Source organism: Ursus maritimus, unplaced genomic scaffold, assembly GCF_017311325.1.
Source record: "Ursus maritimus isolate PB19 unplaced genomic scaffold, ASM1731132v1 scaffold_24, whole genome shotgun sequence".
In the NCBI taxonomy this organism is placed as follows: Eukaryota; Metazoa; Chordata; class Mammalia; order Carnivora; family Ursidae; genus Ursus; species Ursus maritimus.
This window is the reverse complement of record NW_024424897.1, coordinates 7,598,973-7,621,637: the sequence shown is the minus strand read 5'-3', so window position 1 is coordinate 7,621,637 and position 22,665 is coordinate 7,598,973. Positions and strand designations below refer to the sequence as shown.

Genomic DNA, 22,665 nt, shown 5'->3' with positions numbered 1-22,665 from the left:
GCAAGGGCCCTGGGGCAATGGGGGGGGGGGGGGGGGGGGGGGGGGGATGACTCTGGATGCCTAAGAAGCAGGCAGCCGGAGGGCTGAGCTGGGCTAGATGCCGAATTGTCCAAGGCGGCTGCTTAGACAAGACATAGCCTGTGGGCTTGGACGACCACTTTCTGATGGATGGTTCGGCTGGGGGGCTCAGGACCCCCTGCAGGGCCTCCCCTCCCTGCCCCAGGCCTCCCTGCTACTCCTGAGCCCTGTGTGCGGCCCTAAGCCTCCCTGCTCCACTGGGAGACGCCGCGATGCTCAGATTGGTCCTGGGGCCTGTGGTCAATGAGAAGGATGGTGGCATTATCGAGCTGGAGGCTGCTGAAACCATGACAGCCCAGGCTAGAGTTGGCTGGGGAGGGTGTCTGTCCGCCCTGTGACCTTCTGGGCCAATTAACTGCTCTCAATGAACAAGAGAAAGGACTTCATTAAGGGCTGCCATCAGCGGGGTGGTCCCCACAGACTCAGAGCAAGAAGACAGGTAGGGGAGGAGGGAGGCTCAATGTGGCCACTCAGCAGACACAGGTGGGACTGTCACTGTGGGGAGAGTAAGAGGGGACCGCCCTCACTCTCTCGAACAATAAGAGCATCGGTTCCAAGCAAACACCCGAAGACATTATCTGGTTCACCTCCACACTCACTGCAGGGGAAAGGGCCCCTACCCCATTTTATAGCCGAGACCGTGGGCTCAGAACGACTGAGCATGCCTTATCACTGAGCCAGAGGGCAGCAAGGCGACATTCAATGTCAGGCCCATCTGAACCCAAACCCGTCCCACCCCACGCCTGCCCCCGACCTGGTCAGCAGGCACACCCCGGAGAGACAATGCCTCCCGGGAGCTGCCAGGACCTGTCCTGACCCAGCAGCCCCGCAGAGAGAGTCATCTAAGAGCCACGAGTCACTAGATCTGAGATCATCTCGCAAAGTGCAGAGCAGGACAGGACACCAGGTTTGATTACCGGGAGCAGAGAGACAGAAGACCTGTCTGGGCTCAAGAAGTTCAAACCTGCAGATGTTTCACAGTGGATTTTCAAAAAATGACGGGGGTGGAAGGAATCCTGAGGTTTGAGGGGGGCCGGGAGCCAGTGCGGTTATTTGTTTTTTTAGAAAGAAAAGAGACAGGAAGAACAAAAAGGCATAAGTGGGGCCTGTCTTCTGCTCACAGGGATGCTCAGGAATTTCCCCCAGGGCTCCCTGCTTCCTCCGCCTGCGGTGGGGGGCAGAAAAGGAGGCTCCTTTGTCCTGGGCTGCTGGCACCTGGCTGAAATTCTGCAGCCCCCGCCCCTTTATTTTTACACCTGGTAAGAGGCTGCAAGGAAATCCAGCCTCCAGGAACCAAGCTGCTTGTGCTTTGTGGCCAAATTGTGGAGGGCCTGGCGGAGCAAACTAACCAACCTGCTTTGCTCTCAGCCTCCCCAGCCTCCCAGGTGCACCGGGGAGAAGCTGCCTTTATGGCCTCTCTGCCCCCGTGGCAGAGAAGTGGCCTCCTAATTAGATCCGGGGCTGGAGGGAGGACTGGAGGGCCACCCGGGAGCCTTCCCCCTCCACTCTGCAGGGACACTGTGAGCATAGCCTGAGTTCTGCATTTGCCTGTGCGAGACTCATCCGTAAGAAACCCCAAGTAAATGCACCAAACCGCACGCAGCTGACCTGCCGCAGAGCCACGCTCCCCGCAAGCATCCTCAGCTCCCCTGCGCTGGTCTGGTCTCACAACTTTCCTTTCCATCCCAGACACCGCTCCCTCCCCCAGCTCACAGTAACTCAGGGGGAGCTGCAGCCCTCCACCTCCCACTTCCCCAGGCCGGCTGCGGGGCCCTTTCCTAGGCGGAGTGCCAGGTTTATTGCAGTATTTACGAATTTCTCACCCACCAAGCATGCGGGAGACTGTGATTGTCTTGAGCAGGCTGCTCTGTTTTTTATGTGTCCCTAATGAAGTTTTTGAGTGTTGTTCCCTCACCCCCTTTCCCCCATTAGCCCTGTGGTTTTTAGTGCATGATTTTGCATAGCGTGCTTTTTACGTGATAGCAGAACTGACTGCAAGGTGTCTGACGCCTGGGAAGGACTCAAGAAATGTGTCCTTGTAAAAAGAGAAAAAAAGAAGAATAAATAAATAAAATCTTAAAAAAAAAAAAAAAGAAATGTGTCCTTGTGTGTACTATTATTATGAGTCATTCGGCCCAGACTGGAGGGCCCGTGACGTGCCAGGCACTGGGTGAGGCTCCAGGGTCAGCAGCAACAACAGTCACGACAGCCAGACCATGCGTCCGCGGTGCTGCCTTGTGTTCAGATGGAGATGTTACCACCACTGCCGCCCGCTGCTTAGAATCGCACCGCTCCCCAGCTCCACGTCCAGTCCATCCGCTCCTATTGCTATCTGCCGAGACAACGTGCTGCCCCTGGGAGTGAAACATTGGCCCCTGGGCATCTCCGAGTCCCAGGGAATAGAAGGGAGCAGGGACTTCCTCATCTCTGAGCGAGAAGGGCTTTATTACGGCCCCTTTAATCACCACAAAGGATAATGGCTAATTCACACTAAGGGGGTGGGGCGCGTGGGCACGGGAAGCACTCACTTGGAGGGGGAGCCCTGAGTGGGCACGGAGGGGTGATGGTGTGAACCCTGCCAGGCTCTGCCCAGCTGGCTGGAGCTTCCCGCCCAGCCGCGTCCTGCTCCCTGGCCTTCACCAGGTGACTGATTTTCCCAGGCCAGATGTTTGTGGCATTAATGAATGTTGATGAGGCTGGAGGGTGTACCACAGTCTCCCCGGGGGCCCCCCAAGTGGATGGAAGCTGGGAAGAAGCCTCCCTGGCCATCCTGAGTGCCTGCTGTTGGCAAGTCCGGCAGGGTGGGGGGGGGGCATGTGATGAGATGCCCATTCCGTTCCTCGGTCCTTGGGGAGACCTGGCTCAAGGTCAGGGCTGATGTTCTTCCTTTCTACCTGGGTCCAGGCTTCAGATGTCAAAGCGATTCTCCTCCCCAAGTCCCAAGGCTCAGGCACCCAGGCAGGGCGCTCCTGGCTCCGTGGTCTATCTCCCCTCTTGAGAGTCCTGGCTGCCCTTCCACCGAGGTCAGAAACATGCCCCCAACGACCAGCCGCATCGAGTGCTGTGCTAGAGGCTTCGGGGGCAAATGCTCCCAGGGCCGGTGGGCACTGGTGGAGAAGGAGGGTTTCTGACTGTAAGTGTGTTTTACTTGTTGTATGACCTTGGGCAAGTTGTCTGATCTCTCTGTGCCTCCATGACCTTATCTGTAAGATAGAGGTAATAATAATAATTAACAATAACCTAAACCAGGTACTATCTTAAGCACCTTTTATTATGCGAATGCATTTTTTCCTCTTTACTACTCTGTGAGGTCAGAATTAATTTTATCCAAATTTGGTAGCTGTACAAGCCGAGGAAACCAAGGCACAGAGAGGTTAAGTAACTTGTCTGAGATCACGCAGCCAATAGGTGGTAGAGCCCCAGGGGGCTGCCTCTAGATTTTGTGCTCTTAACCACCAGGCTCTAGTCCCTCCCGGAAGGCACGTGGTACGGATTCAGGACAGGGCGCCTGTGATGGGCGTAAGACAGGGCCAGTGTGAGATGTGTCCTAAGCACTCGCTGAGTGTGAGCTCTACTGGGATTATTAATGTTTTATTTTTCACTTAGTCATCCATCCTGTGAGGAGGGAGCACCGCCCTCTGCCCTCTCTAAGAGCCCCCTAACCCGGGGCCCAAAGCCCACTCATCCAGGATGAGTCCTTGCCCAGAGAGCAGAGCCAAGGCTGGGGCGACCATGGCATCTCATGTTAGAAGCTGTGATGGCAGTGGCCCTGAGCCCTGGGGGGCCCAGAGCCGCCTCTGCTCCCCCCTCTTCTGAACACCTGCCCAGACCCCAGGCAGCTGCCTCAGAACGCCATCCCACCGGCCCGGACTTCTCTGGCCTCTGTCCAGCATGACTCATGGCCACCTCTGCCCATTCGCTTTGGGTTTTCTAAAGTCACGCTCAGAAGTGACTTCAGGGAAACGTGGTGGGGGAATCGGGCCAGAACGGCGTAAATGAGGCCCCGAGGACCTGCCTGCGAGCTGCCATCTGGAAAAGGTAACCTGTGTGCATGGCCAGGCACCGCCAGATCGGAGGCTGCGGGCCTGAAGAGCACGGCTCTAGGATTTTGCAACAGCTCCAATCAAATGTGGGGTCTATGCCTCCTGCTAAATCTGGGCTGACCCTGTGACTTGCTTTCACCAACAGAATCTGGTGGAACATTCTGAAGGCCAGGCCTCGAGAGCCTTGTAGCTTCTGCATTCACCTCTCAGCCCACCAGGCCCCAAGACCACCGGGCCATGAAGGATGGTAAACCACAGGCAGAAAGACCAGCACCACAGCTGTCCAGCCCAGCTGAGCCCAGCCCAGCCCAGCCCAGCAGATGGCCAGCGAAACGGACCTTCATGTGCGCCCAGCACAGACCAGCAGAGAAATGAGAAATCATGGTTGTTTAGTCATGAAGTTCTGGAATGTTCTTCTGGGCAGCAGTAAGTACCTGACCAGAGGCTGTGGCCGAGGTCAGGCTGAGCATGCTCCAATGGGTGGGGGTCCCCCATCTTCGTATGTTCCCTAGGGGTCAGGGGTAAAGGAGCAGGTACAATGCGTGGAGCTTCTGGACGTGCTGCGGGTTGACCTCTAGGGTCTGTGCTCGATCTCAGGTGAGATTGTCTTTCCTGGTTACTATTCTCCATTCTGCAGGAAGAACGGCCTCCCCCTTCCCTAAGCCCTCTGTGAGCCCGCACCTGCTCCCTACTGACTCTGAGTCCCCAGAGGTTGCCAGCTGGAGCTGAGACCCCTACTTCCAACCCCCTGCTCTCCTCTCACTCCCAGGAGGCTCTGCGTGGCAGACTTGGGCAGCTGGCCTCTCCCTCGGCCAGGGTGGGAAATTCAAAGTCACAAACACCTCGGCACCCCATTAATCAGAGAGCAGAAAAGTGCGCCATGGCAGAGACTCCTCTTGGGAGGACAAAGACACAGGGCAGAGACCATTTGAACCCTTCCACATAGCGATATCCCATGCAAGGGCCAGAAAGGGGCTCTGAGGTGTACGGTGGGGGAGAGGGGGGTCAGGCAGCAAGGCAGCCCCCAGGAAGCAGGGGTCATTACCAACTCCCCAGGCATCTGTCTAGACCATTTGCCTGCCTGAGCGCGTAACTGAGTCAAGATCTAATTAGTTTCTGTGTCCTGGCTGAAAGCCAGAGAGGGGGAGGCCCACAGGAAGATCTGGGGAGGGGGAGTTCTTGGGGCACGCTGGGGTCTCCAGTCCAGCTGTGTGGGGAGAAAGAATGAACATCTCATTTCCATATATTGGACTCTCCCAGATAAAAAACATATGTGCCTCTGACGGAGACCCCCTCTCCCCGCCTCCCCAAGGACCTCGGGCCGCGCACGCCCGCCTCGCGCCCATCTCTGTGCACTGGCTCCCAGGGATCAGGGCCAGATTCAAATCTGTCAATTTCGGGTGATGAATGATCAAGCCCTTCCTCATTTGCATGTTAAGTTTCCTTGTGGTGGAAATAAACAGCCTCAGTTCATCAGAGAAGAGCTTTCTTTGGGAGCCTTTCATTAAAGTGGCAGTGAGCGCTTCGCCTGCGTGTTCTATTCCGCACTCGGGGGAGTCTGGGTACCTGGGCCACCCATCCCGGGGCTGCTGGGATTGGCTCTGGAGCGTCTGTTGGTCACTGCAAAGTGGGAGGAGGGGAAGGCGGAGAAGAGAGAACATAGCTTGTGTGCACACACCTGTGTGTTCTAGAATGTTCCAGCAGAGAAGCTGGCAGCCGGTGTACCTCCTACTTTGCATCCCTACTTTGCAGTGTAACCCAGGATGTGTCACTTTATCCCTGGGGTGACTGTTTCTGCATCTATAAAATGGGAAGCCTAGTAACTGCTTTGTGGATTCCTCGGGCCGCCTGTGGGCATCAACCACAGCAGTGCCAGCGTGAGTACACGGCGTGCACGCCCGTGTGATGGGTCCTGCAGGGTACCCACACACGGGCCGTGGATGGACACCCAGAGCTGTGTCTGCTGAGCGTGTCTGCAGAAGGAACACAGCAGCCTCCCTGCCTGCTCCAGCCTCAGGGGGGACCCACGACGCATGGGCCTGTCCTCCCTGCCCCAGCTGCACGGGCTCTCAGGGCCATGATGCCTCGGAGCGATGCTCGGAACCCATCTGCACCCACGGGGACACTAGGAGACCTCAGCAGACATCCAAGGGGACAGAGAGGCGAGGCCAGCGCCACCTCCCCCAACACAGCACATCCCTCCCATGTCCTGAGGGGTTCAGCCTGCCTGATGAGGAAAACGTCACCAAATCAAGCTGGATCGTGGAGTCTCTGCCTTGGATCATGCCAGAACACGGCACAACTGAGGCGCCCAGTCAGACCCAAGCAGCACTGCCTGGGGGCGCAGGGGGTCTGGGGTGGAGTGGCCGTTCTGACCCTCACACCCGGTCTGGTCTTGGGAGAAAGCCACTTTCCTCTCTTAGCTACGGGGTGTCCCAGCTGTAGGGCCGAGGGCTCAGCCCAGAGGCCAGCGGGGCCGTGTGAGTCTGTCAAGGCCCTGAGCGTGTGCGCCCAGGCCCCGCAACCTCAGGTCAGGGTCCGGCGAGGTGACACCCCCCATTCATCTCCTGCCTCCGCGGGAATGGGGGGCCCACTTCCTCCCCCAGCCAGGACCCAGTAATGAGAACGTGAGAGCTGGGTTGCTATGGAAACTGAGACAGCCAATGCTTCAAAGACTTTTGCTTCTTGTTTCCCTTTTTCCCCTTACATTTTGAACTTATTCATCTTAATTGACATAATTATTGCAACGTCAGCCTGAGGCACAGGGAGCCAGCTGTGCCCCTCGCCGCCCACCACCTGCCCTGACCCTCCAGGGCTCTCCCTGTCGCCTCTCTCTCAGCTTCTGTCACTCACCAGCAAACCCTGAGGCCAGGGCTGGCCCCCTCAGGTTCAGGAAGAACCTATCCTAAAGCAGGGGGAGGCCTGCACCCCAGTGTTCCTGGGCACCTGTGGGGATGGGGTCGGGGCTGCTATCCATAACCGAGAGGCTGTGTTCTCTCCCAGCAGGGGCCCCCAGCTCTTCACCAGCGCTTTTAGCAGGACTGCCGGAGCCGACGAGGGTGCCTTATTGACACAGGGGAGCCGGACCCTTCTGCCGCTGAGTGAATGAACTTGGGCCAAGCTCTGGGTCTCTTCAAGCCTCTGTCTTTCCATCTGTGCCATGGACTTGTCCTACCCACCCATTCATCCCATGCCCGGGATCAAATAAAGCATCGGAAGGAAGCAGCTCTTGGATTGCTACTTGGATTGTCAGGAAAAGACAAAGAAGGGGGGCAGGAGGGACCCCCCCAAGAGGGTGGCCAGTTATGCCCTCGGGTCCTCCAATTCCCGGCCGGTTGTGCTCACACCAAGCCAGCCGCTGACTCTAGCATGGCAGGATGCCTGCACGCACAGGGGCAGCCCTGGCTCCAGCTGGAAGGGTCTGGGGGGCACGGGTGCCTCGCTCTCGACCACTGGTTCTCAGTGGGGTGGACGTGGCCCCCCCAAAGCACATTTGGCAGTTCTGCAGACATTTGGGGTTGTCCCATTTGAGGGGGGAGGGGGCTACTGGCACGGAGGCCAGGGATGCTGGGAAACACGGTGCAGGGCACGGGCAGCTCCCCCACCAAGAAATGCTCTGCCCCCAAACACTAACAGGCCCAGGCTGAGAAGCCCTGCCCCCGCTGCGGTCTTCCTCGGGGGCAGCACGAGCATCGTCCGGGGGTCCCTCTAACTCTACCTCCTCCGTTGTTGGAAGGCTGCCCTGCGTGTGCAGACGCGGGGCCTGCTGGGCTCCCCGCAGCCCTCCTCCCCTCCTGGGCTCCTCAGGAGTGGGAGGAGGGCCTCTGGGTCAGGGGAAGGACAGCACGCTTGGCTGGGGGCCTCTTCCTCCTCCCGGCCCACCTCCCCCATCCCTCCCCAAGGATTACGACATTTCTAAACTCGTTAACTTTTAATTACTACCTCCCCTCTGCCTGAGTACGCTGGCTCCGTGCCATGTACATCTCTATTAAAATTCAATTTATGCCCATCATAACTAATTCCTACACTCCGGCTTTCTCACCGGCAGCCTTCAATTTTCAGACAAGATGTCCAAACTCACGGCCAAATCAGAGGCCATCTCCGAAGAGGCCGGCAAGGGGTGGGTGGGTCTGGCTTTGTCATGGAAGAGGAGCCTGGATCTCCTAGGAACATTGGAATGAGACCCTGGCCAGGCAGAAGGAGTGGGGACAGCCTGGCCCGTGGGGTGGACGTGCGTGGGTGGTGATTACAGGCTGGCTTCCGGGCCACCGTGTCCACTCACACAGCCACCGATGACCAGACACCCTTCTGCATGCGTAATCTCACAGGACGCTCACAACCCTCTGGTAGGTAGCGACTGGTGTCATTATTCCCATTTGACATATCGGACAACTGAGGCAGGTGTCACACGGAGTCAGGGTCTGGACTGGGATTCATACTCGGGGGACGCGGGTGCCGAGTCTAGAGAGATCCAGCAGCAAAGGTTTGTACGGACAAGGCAGGTCGGGGAGAGGGAAAAGCAAAGAGTCCTGAATAGCAGAGAGCACTGGGAAAGAGCTCCTTCTGCCCTTGAGCCAAGGGTGTTGGTGAGAGAGGAGACCGGACAGAAGGCAGGCCCAGGGAACACAGGGTCTTGAGCTCCCTTGACCCAAATCCTCCAGAGACCACCCACCACCTGCAGGATGCAGCCCAGAATGTTCTCACTCACGTTCACCCTGCCTCCACATAGGCCCCCCCACAGGCCCCTCATTCAGCCCTCCTCTCTCCCTGAGGTCACCTCTGTCCCTATATCTAGCTGAGAGCTGTTAGTGCCCCAGCAGCGGACACAGCTGGCCACTTGGTCCTTCTCAAAAGCCCCCCCACCCCGTGACACCCCAATCTCCATCGTGGCCTCATGGCTTCGTGCTGCTGGGCAGGTTTTCACCTCTGTTTATCTACCTCCTGGGGCTCTGAGGCTCTTTCCCCGTGCCGTGTCCACTCTCTCATCCTGCTCATTCCCACGACGTCAGCTGTCACGGTGACATCAGTGACACCTAAATCAAGACCCTCAGCTTGGGCTTTTCTCCTCCATGCCTTTCTGCTGGACGCCACTGCCCGAAGTCTCGCCAAGTGCCCAAAGGGAGCATGGAGACTTTCCACAGTGTCCCTTCCAGCGTCTCCTCCACCACCTGCCTCCCCACCTGTCTTCCTCCCTCACCCGCACAACCAGCCCATCGTCGAGTCCTGTAGTTCTGCCTCCCAGATAGGTCTCGGACCCATCCGGTCCTCCGATCCTGCTGTCTCCAAGATGGCCCGGCCACCCCCCTCCCGCCACGACTGCGCAGCCTGGCTCCCACCTGCTCTCCTCCAGCCCACTCCCCACCTGGCTGCCTGGCTACATGGTTTGAAAGCGGACACCTGATCGTGTCCCTTCCCTGTGACAAACCAGTCAGGAGCCCCACATTGCTGTTGGCTTGAGATAAGAGCTCCCGAAGAGAGCCAGCAAGCCCTGACCTAACTGACCCCATCCGCTCCTCCAGGGTCCTGATCTCCCGTCCGTGCTGGTCTCCAGCCTCTGTGTCTGTGCGCACGGCTCTGGCCACAAGCCCCCCTCTGCCCCTTCTTGCCCCTGCTAACTCTACCCATCCTCTAGGTCTCAGCATCCCTGGTGACATCTTCTCCGACCTGTGCTTTCATAGCATGCATTGAAACTGGGGTCCATTGGTACGTGCAGAATGACTGTGTTCTGCTCTCATTCCAGACTGCAAGCTCCTTGGGGGCAAGGGCTCTCCCGGCTTACCTAGAGCCGCCCATTCACGCCGCGTCTACACCAATGCCTCTTCCCCTCTCAGTTCAAGTTCGACATCTTCTACAGGCTGCCCCAAACTTCTCTGGGACCCTCTCTTGGCCTTTACACCTGCTGTCCCTCCCTAGTCCAGGCACTTACGGCCCATGAGGGTACCTCTTGCCCCTTGGCTGGCACTGCCCTTCCTTACTGTCGTCCTGGCCTAGCTCCATGCCCAGCGGGCAGAAGGTCCCAAATCTGCATCCCGTGACTGAGCAAAGGTAGGCCTCTCCTGACGTTCGTCCATCAGGCCGGGACGGAGAAGATCTTCCACGACTTCAGGGAACGAAGCCATGAAGCCTCACATCCCTCACTACCAAGACGCCTCTCCTGCAGGAGTTGCTGATGTTCAGGGATGGAGAACAGAGCCTAAGGGAAAGGGGCCGGCACGGGGCCTGGCACGAGGGAGATGATCATTTGGAGTGCTCGTTTTCAAGAGTTCACATATGTGAAATCCCTCAAACAGGGCTGGGCCCGCGTACGTCCACGTGTTAGCCGCGACTGGCTCTCCTGCATGGGTTTAGAAGGCTGGCTGGGGCCATCCCCCGAAAGCAGGGTCCTGGGGGAGGACAAACGTGGCCAGACAGCTTGTAGCGGACAGGGGGGAAATGCAGGCTTGGGGTCCAAAAGATCCTGAGTAAAACCTGACTCCCCAGGTCTGGCTGTGTAACCCTGGGCAAGTTGCTGAATTTCTCTGAGCTATGACTCCTAGCTCTGGGGCAGAGAGAGATAATAATAGCACCGATCTCCCAGAACTGCTGTTGGTAAGAGCCTGGCTCCGTTCCGGGCACCCACGTGGCATGTGCTGCAGTGCCCTCTGGGAAGCCCGCTGGCCTCTGCGTCCCCGGCCGCTGCTGCCTGCTCTCACTTCTAAGGCGAGGCCAGAGCATAAGCCAGAGACAAGGCAGCTGGTGCGGAGAGTTTCTCTTCATCCTCTCCTCTGAAGAATTTCAAAGGCTGCAGCCTCTCCACATGTGTCCCCTGCTTTGTGCCCCTAGCAAGGGCTGTGGCACGCCTGGGTCTCTGCCTCAGCCACGGGGCTTTATTCTCTCTGCTGCTGAGCCCGTGTGCGGTGCCCCAACATCACGGCTCCCCCTAGAGGCACATCAGCCTGGCAGTGGGGCTGGGGACCCAGCCTGGGGCAGGCCCGATGCCCTGCCTGGCTCGTCTGAGGCTCCCCTCCACACACCTGCTCTTCTCCACGCCAGCCAGGGGCCAGTTGGGGCCTCAGGGGCGGGACTCCACCTCTGCTGGTCTCACTCCCTCTCGCTTTCATGTCAGAGGGTCTGAGGGGGCCCCTGGCTTCTTGCCTCTCAGGGCAGAAGAAGGACAGACAGTGACAGGAGTGTGGCAGGAGAAGCCCGATCGGGACCCCGTGTGTGTCTCTACAGGTGGTTCAAGAACACACTCCGGTCAGACAGACCCCCTGGATCTGCCTCTTGTTCTCTTCCTGACTGCAGGCAAGTTCCAGAACTCCTCTGAGCTCCAGGCTCCTCATTTGCAAAATTAGGGTAATAACACTGGCCTAGTGCTGCTGTGAGATGGTGTATGTTAACCATGTGTGGGAATGTGTGTGTGCGCGCGTGTGTCTGTGTGTGTGTGTGTGTGTGTGTGTGTGTGTGAGGGCGCGTGTGAGATCCACCCAGTTGGTTTGTTTTTCTGATACGATTTTAAGGGTGAGGAAAATTATAGGAGAAAGCACGAGCAGGGCAGGACAGCATAATCTGGTGGATGGCTTTGCCAGGATGTGGTCACAAGGACAGGTGGTTCTGGTCCCCGCCCCCCGCCCCCTCCCCCATTGCTCCTGCCTGACCTGCCATGTCTTGAGCTGGTGGGTTGTCCCCAGCCATGCAGCCCTGGCTGGTTCAGTGGAAGCAAACTTAGGCAGAACAGATGCAGCTTGGGGAGATGGCCTTGGAGTGGGGAGAGGGGAGACCGAGGCAGGGCAGAGGATGGGGGCAGAGGGGAGGGAGTAGGGGGGGAATGATCCGATGGAAGAAGTTCCAGGGGCAACACAGGAGGCCCTGACCTTCCATGTGCTACCATCCCACCTGGTCAGGAAGCTGGGCTAACACGCCAATGTGTTTTGCACAGACATAGACTTGCAACGGTTACACGTGCATACAAGAGCATGACAGAATCACACCCACCACTTACCCACCCCCCCACGCACACACACGCACAGAGGCCAACAAACACATTAGACCTTAGACCTCCAACTGAGTATTGTGTTCAACTTCCTCCCACCCCCCAACACACACGCCGAGAGTCACTGCGGGAAGCCGCACACCTATTCCACGGATAGAGGTGGGCAGTGAGGATGGCGCCCAGGGCTTTGGGAGGGTCTTCCCATGCAGTACCCCACCCACATGGGACAAGAGATCTCATTTAGGGACTGATCTTGCTTTGTACCCAAGTGCTACCCCCAACTGTTACAGGCACTTTATTTCTCAAACTAGGAATTCAAGGTTGGTTTCGAAACAGGTAAGATAGGTCACCAACGAGGGGCTCTTAGAGCAGTTGACCAAAAAAGAATTCTAAGAAGGGTCCCAGACCGTAACAGTGGCACTGGAATATGTGTACAGAGCCCCGCGACCACCTCAGAGATCGCTTGCTTGCACATGAGATCTGGTGGGTTTGCTATCAGACTTGTCCTGTTCTTCCGTCGAGACAAACACCTCGTACAATCCTAGCAAGTACCATCTACTCCACTGCACCAGGGACGGGGCTCACACCATAGAATCTCATTTAATTCTTACTAGGACCTTCTAAAGGAGGCATGTGCCCGATTCCAAGACGAGAAAACAAGTGCACGGTGGCTACTTCTGCCCAAGGTCACAGAGCTAGTGCGTGGAAGGACAGTGATTATATTTAGGTGGCCCGAAATCCAAAGTCCATGCTATTTGCACTCTGCCCCCCTGGGATGGATGTGGCCCCACAAACTCGCCCCAGAAACTTGTGCTCAGAAGGATGTACAGGGTGTCCTTTGTGTAGCTGTCACACGCACGCGTGTGCGCACACACGCACACACACACACGCCATGCCCATTTGGTTACAGATCCCACTGAGAATAAAGACCGGTGGAGACTGGATGTGAATGCAAACTTCTTCCTTTGGAGACGGGTAGGAAACATAGTGAAATTTATGGCAGCACTTGGAATCTTATTTTCTCTTGACTTGCTGAGTAAATTCAGCCATCTTTCTGCCTGAAAATTGGATATTATCACCCAACTCAAAGCCTGGGGTTTGCAAGGAAGCAGCAAACAGTGGTCAGAGAACCATGGGATGAGAAGCTGGCCACCCTCCTCTGGGATGCAATTTCTGGTGTGCATGTATTTCAAAGGCGAATCTGGAACATTTTATTGAGCCAAAAAAGCAAGAGAGTTCTAGAAATCCAGTGCGGACACGTCCAAAAGACCCAGGATGCAACCTGAAGAAGCTCCCCTGGCCAATTATGGGTTACTAGTGAGCATCAGAATGAAGAATGACAGGGACAGATTAAGACACATTGAATAGGAAAAGTTATCCATCAGTTCATACTGATGCTATATTATTATTATTTTTTTAAAGATTTTATTTATTTATTCGACAGGATAGAGACAGCCAGCGAGAGAGGGAACACAAGCAGGGGGAGTGGGAGAGGAAGAAGCAGGCTCATAGTAGAGGAGCCTGATGTGGGGCTCGATCCCATAACGCCGGGATCACGCCCTGAGCTGAAGGCAGACGCTTAACCGCTGTGCCACCCAGGCGCCCTGATGCTATATTATTTTAAAGGAGATGAGAAAGGGAAGATCTCTTTTATACAAGAATGACAAATACAAGTAAAAAGAAAAAGATAGAAGTAGAAAATCTGCTTATCACCACCACACTGGCAATAATGGATGCCAGGTTAGACTCCTCAATGGAGACTCAATCACCGGGTGAAGGACTCCTGGGGAGCATATTCACTGTTTCCAGTTATCCCCCAAAGGCAAGTGGATATCTCCATACCTTGACAATGGAGAAATCTGGTGTACTTTACCCTGACCAACCGATCATCAAACCCAACATCACCACTGGGACACATATCTGGGTAACATTCTTGCCAAAAAAGGCTTAATATGAGTCTAATGATAAGGTTAGCACTGGACAAATCTACACTGGGGGACATTCTGCAAAACTGGCTGGGCTCTCAGAAATGTCAATGCCATGAAAGATGGGAGGAACAATGAGGGATGGTTCTAGATTGAAGGAGTCTAAGAGTTCTGACAAGTAAATCTAATATATGGCCCTTGATTAGATCTTGTATCAAACAATAGTAAAAATGGCCACGAAGAACATCACTGGGACAGAGAAATGTGAATATGGGCCGCATATGAGATAGTGGTACCGTATTGATGTGACATTTCCCCAGCGTGAACGTTGTGCTGTGGTTCTGTGGGAGAATGCCTTGTTCTTGGGAAATTTCTCCTTGGGGTGAAGTGACATGATGTCTGCAAATTCTTAAATAACTTAGCAAAAATGAGTGGGACAACCCGAGCGGGACTGATCAGAATCTTTCCCCAGGACTTCTCACGTGGAACTTCCAAGGATGCTCCTTCTGCCCTGAAATCATGGGGCTGTAAGCCTGTGACTGTGAACTTTTCAGTGTTATTCACCCGGTGAGAATGAAGTCTGCACGCAGAGGTGGTGCTGCTGAGCAGCCCAGGGTGGGGGTGGGGTGGGGAGAGAGCTCCTGGCAGAATCAAGTTCTTGGTCCTGAGCCCTGAGACCCCCAGAAATGCCACGGTTCCAGAAGCCCTGACCTCAGGTCTGTGGCTTACTCGCAGCGTCGTGTATAAATGATGAGAAGGCAAAAGGTGTAATGGGATGTATTGTGGACGATCACAAAGGGCAGAGAGAGGCAGACGTGAGTGCGCGCGTGTTGTGAGACAGAGACAGAGAGATACTGATTGAGGACACAGGTGTGTACTATCAGGAAAGGCTTTCTGAAGGAGCTGGGGCCCTGCAGGGAGAGAAAGAAGGTTCTAGAAGAGGTAATGTTGCAACTAGAGGGGACAGGACAGTTTGAACAAAAGCAGCACAGAGGACACGAGCAGGGGGCTGCCATGGGGCCCAGGGTGGGAGGGTCCTGTTTGGTGGGGGTGTCGCCTCAGATGGGAAGAGCAGCGGGTAAGGTGCGTGGCATCAGGAGCAACCCTAAAGAGCTCTGAGGCCATCTAGGGAGAGGAGGTCCCCCGGTGGAAGCTTATTTGTGTCCCCCTGAAACTGCCACCCAACCAAGGTCGGAAACAGCATCCAGATGACTTCAGAATAACCTAGGAGCCAGGCACCAACCCCCCATACAAAATCCACGTATGACTTTGGACTCCCCAAACTTAACTCCTAACAGCCTCCTATTGACTGGAAGCCTGACCGGTACCATAACCAGTCAATTCTCACGGATTCAGTATGTTATATGCATTACATACTGTATTCTTCCAGGAAAGTAGGCTAGAGAAAAGAAAATGTTATTAAGAAAACCATAAGGAAGAGAAAACACATTTACAGCGCTGTGCTGTACTTATCAAAAACATCCGCGTGTAAGCGGACCCGCGCAGCTCAACCCATGTTGTTCAAGGGTCGACGGTGTTTGCATTCCCCACTCTGCTCTGTTTTCCAGAATCCGCAGAGCACAGTGAGCAGAGGTTGCTTGGGATGCGTACTAAGGAAGCGCTCCTTGCTCGAGGAGGCGCTGGGTGTAAAGGATCTCCAGCCCTGGAGCCGGACGACTTCTCTTGAAGCCCAGCTCGACCATCTGACCTTGGGTGAAGTGTTTAATGTCTCTGAGCCTCAGTCTGCCCATCTGTCAAATGGGAAAACTAATTAAACCTGCTCACAGGATTGCTGGCAGGACTGAATGATAAAGAACCAACCGCCCTCCTCCTCCTGGATCCTGACCCAGCTCCCTGCCAGCCAGAAGTCAGGGGCAGGCTGAGAGGCCTGGACACCACTTATACCTCTGGTGTGCCAGCCACACGCTCCTGGTGTTCCCATGTATCCAAAGGACACAGGGGCTCTTCACAGGGGCTGTCAAAACTGCCCCAGGGACACCAGGCAGCAGCTAGGAGAGCTCTGGGCCCCCATCTGAAAACTGCTAAGGGGCTGCTCATGGGAGCACCCCTAGTCTCCCTCCTGGGCTCCCTGGAGACCCAACGCCCAGAGTGGCCAGCACCGGAGGGCCTCCTGCTTCCTGGCCTCTCACCATCCAGAGGGGAGGTGCTTCTCCTGCCCCAGACCCTCCTGTTCCCTCCTCTGACAAAGTAGCCACACCCACCAGCCAATCCAGTCCAGGGTTGGGGCAGAAGGAACCTGGGGGCTGGTGGGAGGGCGAGGGCACCCCAGACTCTGGCCTCTCTGTTTGGCAAAGAAAAGGGTGGTTCTCTGGGAAGGACAGATCCTTAAGCAATTAAATACCCTCTGCTCATTTGCATTCTGGTCCCTGGCGGCAGATCCGTATCAACATCCCCAGGGCAAGACAATCTTGTTTCCCCAACAAAACCGATTACGCACATCAGGCCTGGGGATTAATCACCAGCCACAGGGTTGGGAGCCAGTAAAAACAGGCAGAGATGAGATGGGAAGATAGGAGCCGGAGGGAGGGTCTGCCGGGAGGAAAGTGCTGGAGGCCTGGCGGGGCCTGGGGGGTAGCTCAGGCTTCTAGCAGTAGCCCGCTTCACTGAGACCCTGTGACCGTCCATCCCTCCTCTCCTTTCTCACCACTTGGCAGTGTCCTGGGGAGGGAAGGCCAGTCCAGAGCTCAGGGCATGGGCACGAACATGGAGTGGGGACAAGCCCAAAGGACATGGGCAGGCCACCCCCATGTCACACCTGCACTGCCCCCAAATACAAGATACTCCCTCACCGACCCCACATTGCCACATGCCCCCACCCCTGCCGTGTGTCGGACCCAGGCCAACCTCAGTGCCCCCAGGAGATAGCAGAGCTCTTCTCAGGGGTTGGGGAGGAGGGGCTCTGGTCACAGGTAGGACCACAGCCCAGCTGCTGGTGGTGGGCTCCCCTACCCCAACCATTGCCTCTGCTCTGTTCCCTGTTGCATGGGTCACCCGTCTGGGTTGAACCCAATTCTCTGTTGAACTCAGCAGGGCAGGGCCTCTTACTCCTGGGGCAGGGCTGTCTTTGCCCCCCAACTTCTGCCACCCCAGCCTCGCAGTAGCACTGGCGTGGGGACTCCTGCCCCCACACTGCCAGACAGGCCCCCACCCTGGTTCCCTTGGCAGCCAGGAGGGAGGGGAGGGGAGGGGAGGGGAGGGGAGGCGAGGCTTGCCTGTACTCCAGGGAGAACTTGGTCAGCTCTCTGTTGTTGTGGAGCCACTTGAATTCCAGCGGCCAGCTGCCCTCGGCCATGCACGTGAGCACCAGGCGGTTCCCCTCCAGGTGCACCTGCGTCCGCACCGGCTCCGTCTTGAAATAGGGGGCCACGTCATCTGTGGGAAACAGAGACACAAAGCTACCAGTTATCACTTGCTCACCTTCGGGTGGTTGCTCACGCAGTGCCCTAACGCCCCTGGGGAGACAGAGCAGGTGCAGCCAGGTCACTTGCTCAAGGTCATGTGGCTACCCAGGGATTTGAACTTGGGTGGTCTGACTTCAGAGCTTGATCTTCAGAGTGAGTCTCCCACGCCTACCAACCAGTTCCCCGCCTCCCGCCTCCCAGATCACGCCAGGCTCAGTCCTGCTGCTGCCACCCCTTCCCTCTTCCTAGTACTTTCTGTCTCTCTCCCCTCTGGATCCCCATCCACTAGATACCCTGTGCTTCTGGATTCCTCCCTCCAGGACAGAAGGAAGGGGGGGAATTGCCGCACTTCAGTCAAAGGGAATATAAACGTCACAAGGAAAACAGGGGGGTGGGTTGACATAAGTGACAGGTGACAGAGGTGTCCTGAGTCCTGCCCCCGAGGCTGGGGGAGCCCCTCAACAGCATCAAGGGCAGAGTCCATTCGGTGGACTCCCTCCACCACCAGGCTGCGTGATCCTTCTGTCCTCTTACGCTTTGATTTGGTCAGAATTAGACGTCTGTGGTCCGCGGGTGGGTTCACATTCATGTCAAGGCCTCACCCGGGCCCGAGCAGTCTGACGACTCAGCACCAATGATGCACACCTGGGGCCCGGTCAACTGGCTGGACTGCATCGCCCCCCACCCCACACCCCTGGTCTCAATCTCCTGAGTGGATAACTTGTGACGACTGGGGAGGGTCTTCCCTGAACCCCACCCCAGCCCTGCTCCCGACCCTCTGCATGGCTCCTCACAGCCATCACGGAGCTTACCGCCTTACAAAGCCCATCAGAAGGCCCTCTCTGGGGAGTGTGCTGGGGGCGGGGAACAGCCCCCACCCCAGCCCCCGGTCCCTGGCCAGAGCCCACCTCTGGTGGCAGCGGAGGGCAGAGAGGCCAGCAGGCACCCACTTGCTGAGAGCTGGGAGCTGGCTCTGCTGAGGCAGCGGCTCTGCCCCCTGTTTGACAAATGGGCACATTCGCACTTCAAAGGCACATTCCTATTCCCCAGCAGTGTTCAAGAGCCCTTTGAATCGCGTTTTTAAAAACCCTCTGTTAGTTCCTGTCATCACCCGTTTGTTTTAAAACAATAACACTCCCAGCCCCCAGTGATTCAATCCCTGGGATGCAGGGCTGACTCAGAGCCAGAACAGCAGAGGGGCGGGTGGGCGGGGCGGGCGCTTGCACGCGCACACGTGTGCACACACGCGCGCTCTGCCCCCAGACCCCCTCGCCTCCGTACAGCGGCTCACTGGGCAATCTGCTCCCAGGCCCGCATGTGCCAGCTCATTCCTCAGGCTCTCTGGGCACCAGCTTGCGGGAGGCCAGCGAGGTGCATGGGGATGGGCTGAGTCCAGCGGCTGCCCGAGATACGGAGGCTGGGAAGAGGAGGGTGGGGCTGCCCTTTCCCCAGAGAACCTGCTGGGTACCACGGAGCCCTGAGCATCCCTGCATCCCCCATCTCACATTATCCTCACAAGGAGGCCTGGGAGGGACTCGGGCTCTTCTCCCCTCCCCCCTCGCCACCACCCGCCATCTGATGCAGGGATTTGGGAGGGAGGCCCTATTCAACACTGAGTAATGGCAGGAGTCCAGCCAGCTGGTTTTCCTTGATAGGCCTGCCATCTTCCAAAAGCAGGGGATGGCAGGGTGGCTGGCACTGTGGGTGTTCTAGGGGGCAAGACACTGATAGGGAAAGGATACTGGGGTGGGGGACAGCCGTGTGTGTGTGTGCGTGTGTGTGTGTGTGTACGTGTAGGAGCCATGAATGCAGGGTGGGTGACACAAATCATTGGCCTTGGGCAACATACTCATAAGCTTTTTGCACTTCAATTTCCTAGTTATAAATTCGGGGATATGTTTGTGGTGTAGATTAAATAAATTTAAGAACAAAGAAGTTAGAACAGCTCCTGGAACATGCTATAGGAGGTGTGGCTACTGTTACTATTGATTGTATGTGCAGATGGGCAGACTACAAGAGAGAAGAGTTTGTGCCCAGCTGGCAGGCACCAGCAGCTCCTTTGTGCAGTACACAACTTATACAACTGTACACAACAACCCTATTAGCCACCCTCTCAGTGGGAAGGAGCTAACTGAGAACGGAAGAGAACTGTGGATAGGAAGAATCCATAGTACATGGGTGTCATTCCCTTAAACTTTCCCTCACTTTGAAAACACACATGCACGCGAAATTCAGATTTTTAAAAATTAAAGTGATTGTAAAGTTCACATTTAAAAAAAATAACAAAAGAATAACAAAGAAGTTCTGAAAAAGTATGGTAGGTAGAGAAGATTAGGCCAGATACTGAACTATATTATAAAGTTGCAATAATTAAAACAGTGTGTTCTGATGAAACGGCAGACTCAGAGTCTAGAAATAGACCCCAATACATATGGGATTATTTAATATATGATGAAAGCAGAATTTCAAGTCGGTGGGGAAAAGATCAATTATTCACCAAACGGTTTTAGAACAGCCAGGGAGCCATTTGGGGGGGGAAAAAGTTGAATTTCTTCCTCACACTTTTCCTCAAAATAAATGCTAGATGGATCAATGTTTTAAGCATGAAAAGTGAAATTCTAAAAGAAGTGGAAGAAAGTCAGAGGTTTAAAAATATATAATCTCGAGGAGGTGAAGTATTTGCCAAGTACTTTCTAAGTACTACACCAACTCCAGGAAGTCATAAAACAGATTGATGCCTTCAGCTATATAAAACTTCTACATGGAAAAAACTACCCATAAACAAGAAAGCAACAAATGACAAACTCGGGGAAAATATTTGCAACTTCTATCACGGACAAAGAGCTCATTTTCCCGATATAAAAAATATTCCCATAAATCAGTAAGAAAAAAATGAACAAACCAACAGAAAAATGGGCACAGGATATGAACAGTTCACAGAAAAGAATTACAAATAACTCCGAAACCCAGACAAAGATGCTGAACCTCATGATAAGAGAAAGGCAAACGAGACTCAGTCAGATAGCGTTTTTTCCTATCACTTGGGCCACGATCTGAAAGCGAGATAGCGCCTGGTGCCAGGCAGCCCGCGGGGACCCAGGCAGCCCGCGGGGACCCAGGCATGCGTGCACATGGCTTTGTGGGACTGCAGCTCGGGACGGCGTCTGCAGAGAGCAGCAGTGCCACCAAAACCACACGTGCATTCTCCCTCCCCCAATCCACCAGCTCTTCTGGAGACTTCTTCACAGTCACACACGTGCATGGGCGAAGGGACCGCACTTCATAGCAGCGTTATGTTTTGTAACAGAGAAAGCTCAAAAATGACGTCTATGTCCATCAAGCCGGTACTGGTTAAAGAAATGCTCGCACTTCCAAACTTCAGAATTCTGTGCGGCATCGGGCTCTGGGACGGTTTTTGAGAACTACTGTGACGTGAAAACAAGCAAGGTGTGGAACAGACATGTCATCTGCCACCATTTGTGTGTTTTTCCCTGAAGCATAAAAATATATTTGCTTGTCTAGGCAGAGGCTTTTTCTAGGGGGTTACATAAGAGACTGGGCTCAGTGAGGCTTTAGGAAGAAGAACTGGGTGGGAGGGGACTCACTTTTCACTCTGTACCTTCTGGTAACTTCTGTTGTGTTGCACAGGGATGCGTTACTTATTTATAATCAGATCTATGCCCACGTCTGCGTCCACGTATGTGAATGTGCAGGGCGAGCAGTCACAGGCCGGTCCTGCCGGGGACAGAGGAAAGGGCAGGCCCTGTGTGTGCATGGGACACGGGGTGTGGCATGGCTGGGGGTCCCTGACCACCAAGAGTCTGAGACACTTGAAGGAAGAGCCGCCTTCAGAGGCAGACAAGAGGCCTCGGTCTTGGGCTTCCTTCTCGTTTCCCGTAACAGCTCGGTGGCCCCTGACCGCCTTGCCCTTGATATTCCCACTAAATACCCCCATTGTCATCCTTCCACTCCAGGCTCCAGGCTCTGTGGCCCCATACAGAAGCTTATCTCAACTCCAACCTCTCTTCCCTCCCTTCTCCTCCCCAGCAACATAACGTCTTCTTTCTCTGGAGTCCCTCCATCGCTCCTGGGATTTAAGTTCCCAAGCCAGCCCAGGCCTGGGAACCCCACCTCCCCTGGAGCCAGAATCTCAACAGCCAGGGTGAAGACCTCCGCCTACCAGCCTGTTGGCCAGGAGATGGCTATCACCCTCCGGAGTCAGCTTCCAGGGGCAAATCCCCTCCCTGCTCTGAAACGTGCCAAGGCCTGTCTCTTGACAGCTCCTCTCTGAGCATACAGGAACTGTAACTGCCCGGTCATGGGGCGTCTCTGGAATGCTTGGGAACCGGGGGGAGGTTGGGATTCTTTCAAACCTCTCTCCTCACCATCCCCTGGTCTCTGCACCATCATCTTTGCTCTGGATTGACCATGGCCTCCTAGTTGGTCCTGGCTGGAAAGCCTGTGCTCCCTGGAGCTGAACAGGCCGTGGGTCATAACAATCAGGGACTCAGGGCAGCCCCCCCCATCACCAAGCCTCACTTTTCCCCCCACTTCTATTCCCACTGCCTTTATTTCGTGCTTCTCTTGGAACTTTCCATATGGGGAGCATTTTAGGTCCATCATCTCAGTTAAGAGTCATGAGGACTTTCAAGGAAGGTGCTGTCATTACCTCCATTTTACAGATGAAAAGACTGACCCTCAAGAAGGTTCGGTCACTTGACTCTGCCTCCCAGACGTGAAGTCAGATCTGGTGGATTCCAGAGCTCCAGATCTTTCCACATCTGATGCTCAGCTGTCCTGCTCTTCACACCCCGACCTGCGGCCTTGTGGGTGGTGAGTGAGGGATGGTGCCTGTCTCTGGGCACTGGTTTTGAAGCCACAAGCAGCAGTCATGCTGGTTGTGTGGCAGGGCCATTCCCACCCCAGCTTCGAATGTCACAGCCCCAGAATTAGATCCAGGGGTGAGAGGCATGCTGGCTGAGACTGTGTCGGGAGAAGAACATGCCAGGGGAGACTGGCCACCTCGGGGTGGGGGCGTATGAGCTAGTGGGATGCAGGGAGTGAAGCCTGGGAAGAAGGGAGGCCAAATGCTGCAGATGATGAACAGATGTGGGTGTGACAGATCACGTAAGAAGAGCAGGGTTAGAGCTCAGCGGGCGCCCGCCCCACAGCTCTGCTCACCACTCAAGCCTCCGGGTGCCAACCTTTCCCAGGCGTCTGGCTTG

The 22,665-nt window shown here is 55.6% G+C and overlaps 1 protein-coding gene across 1 annotated transcript in view; it reads right to left on the bottom strand.

Moving 5' to 3' along the window:
* SDK2 (sidekick cell adhesion molecule 2) overlaps positions 1-18,115 on the bottom strand; it is a 137,315-nt gene extending 119,200 nt beyond the window's left edge. The window contains exons 1-2 of the mRNA XM_040641205.1: positions 18,043-18,115; positions 17,252-17,411 (exon numbers count right to left, since the gene is read on the bottom strand). Coding sequence (XP_040497139.1) covers positions 17,252-17,411; positions 18,043-18,115 — 233 coding nt within the window. The remainder of the gene's footprint in view (positions 1-17,251; positions 17,412-18,042) is intronic.
* Positions 18,116-22,665: the final 4,550 nt, after the last annotated feature.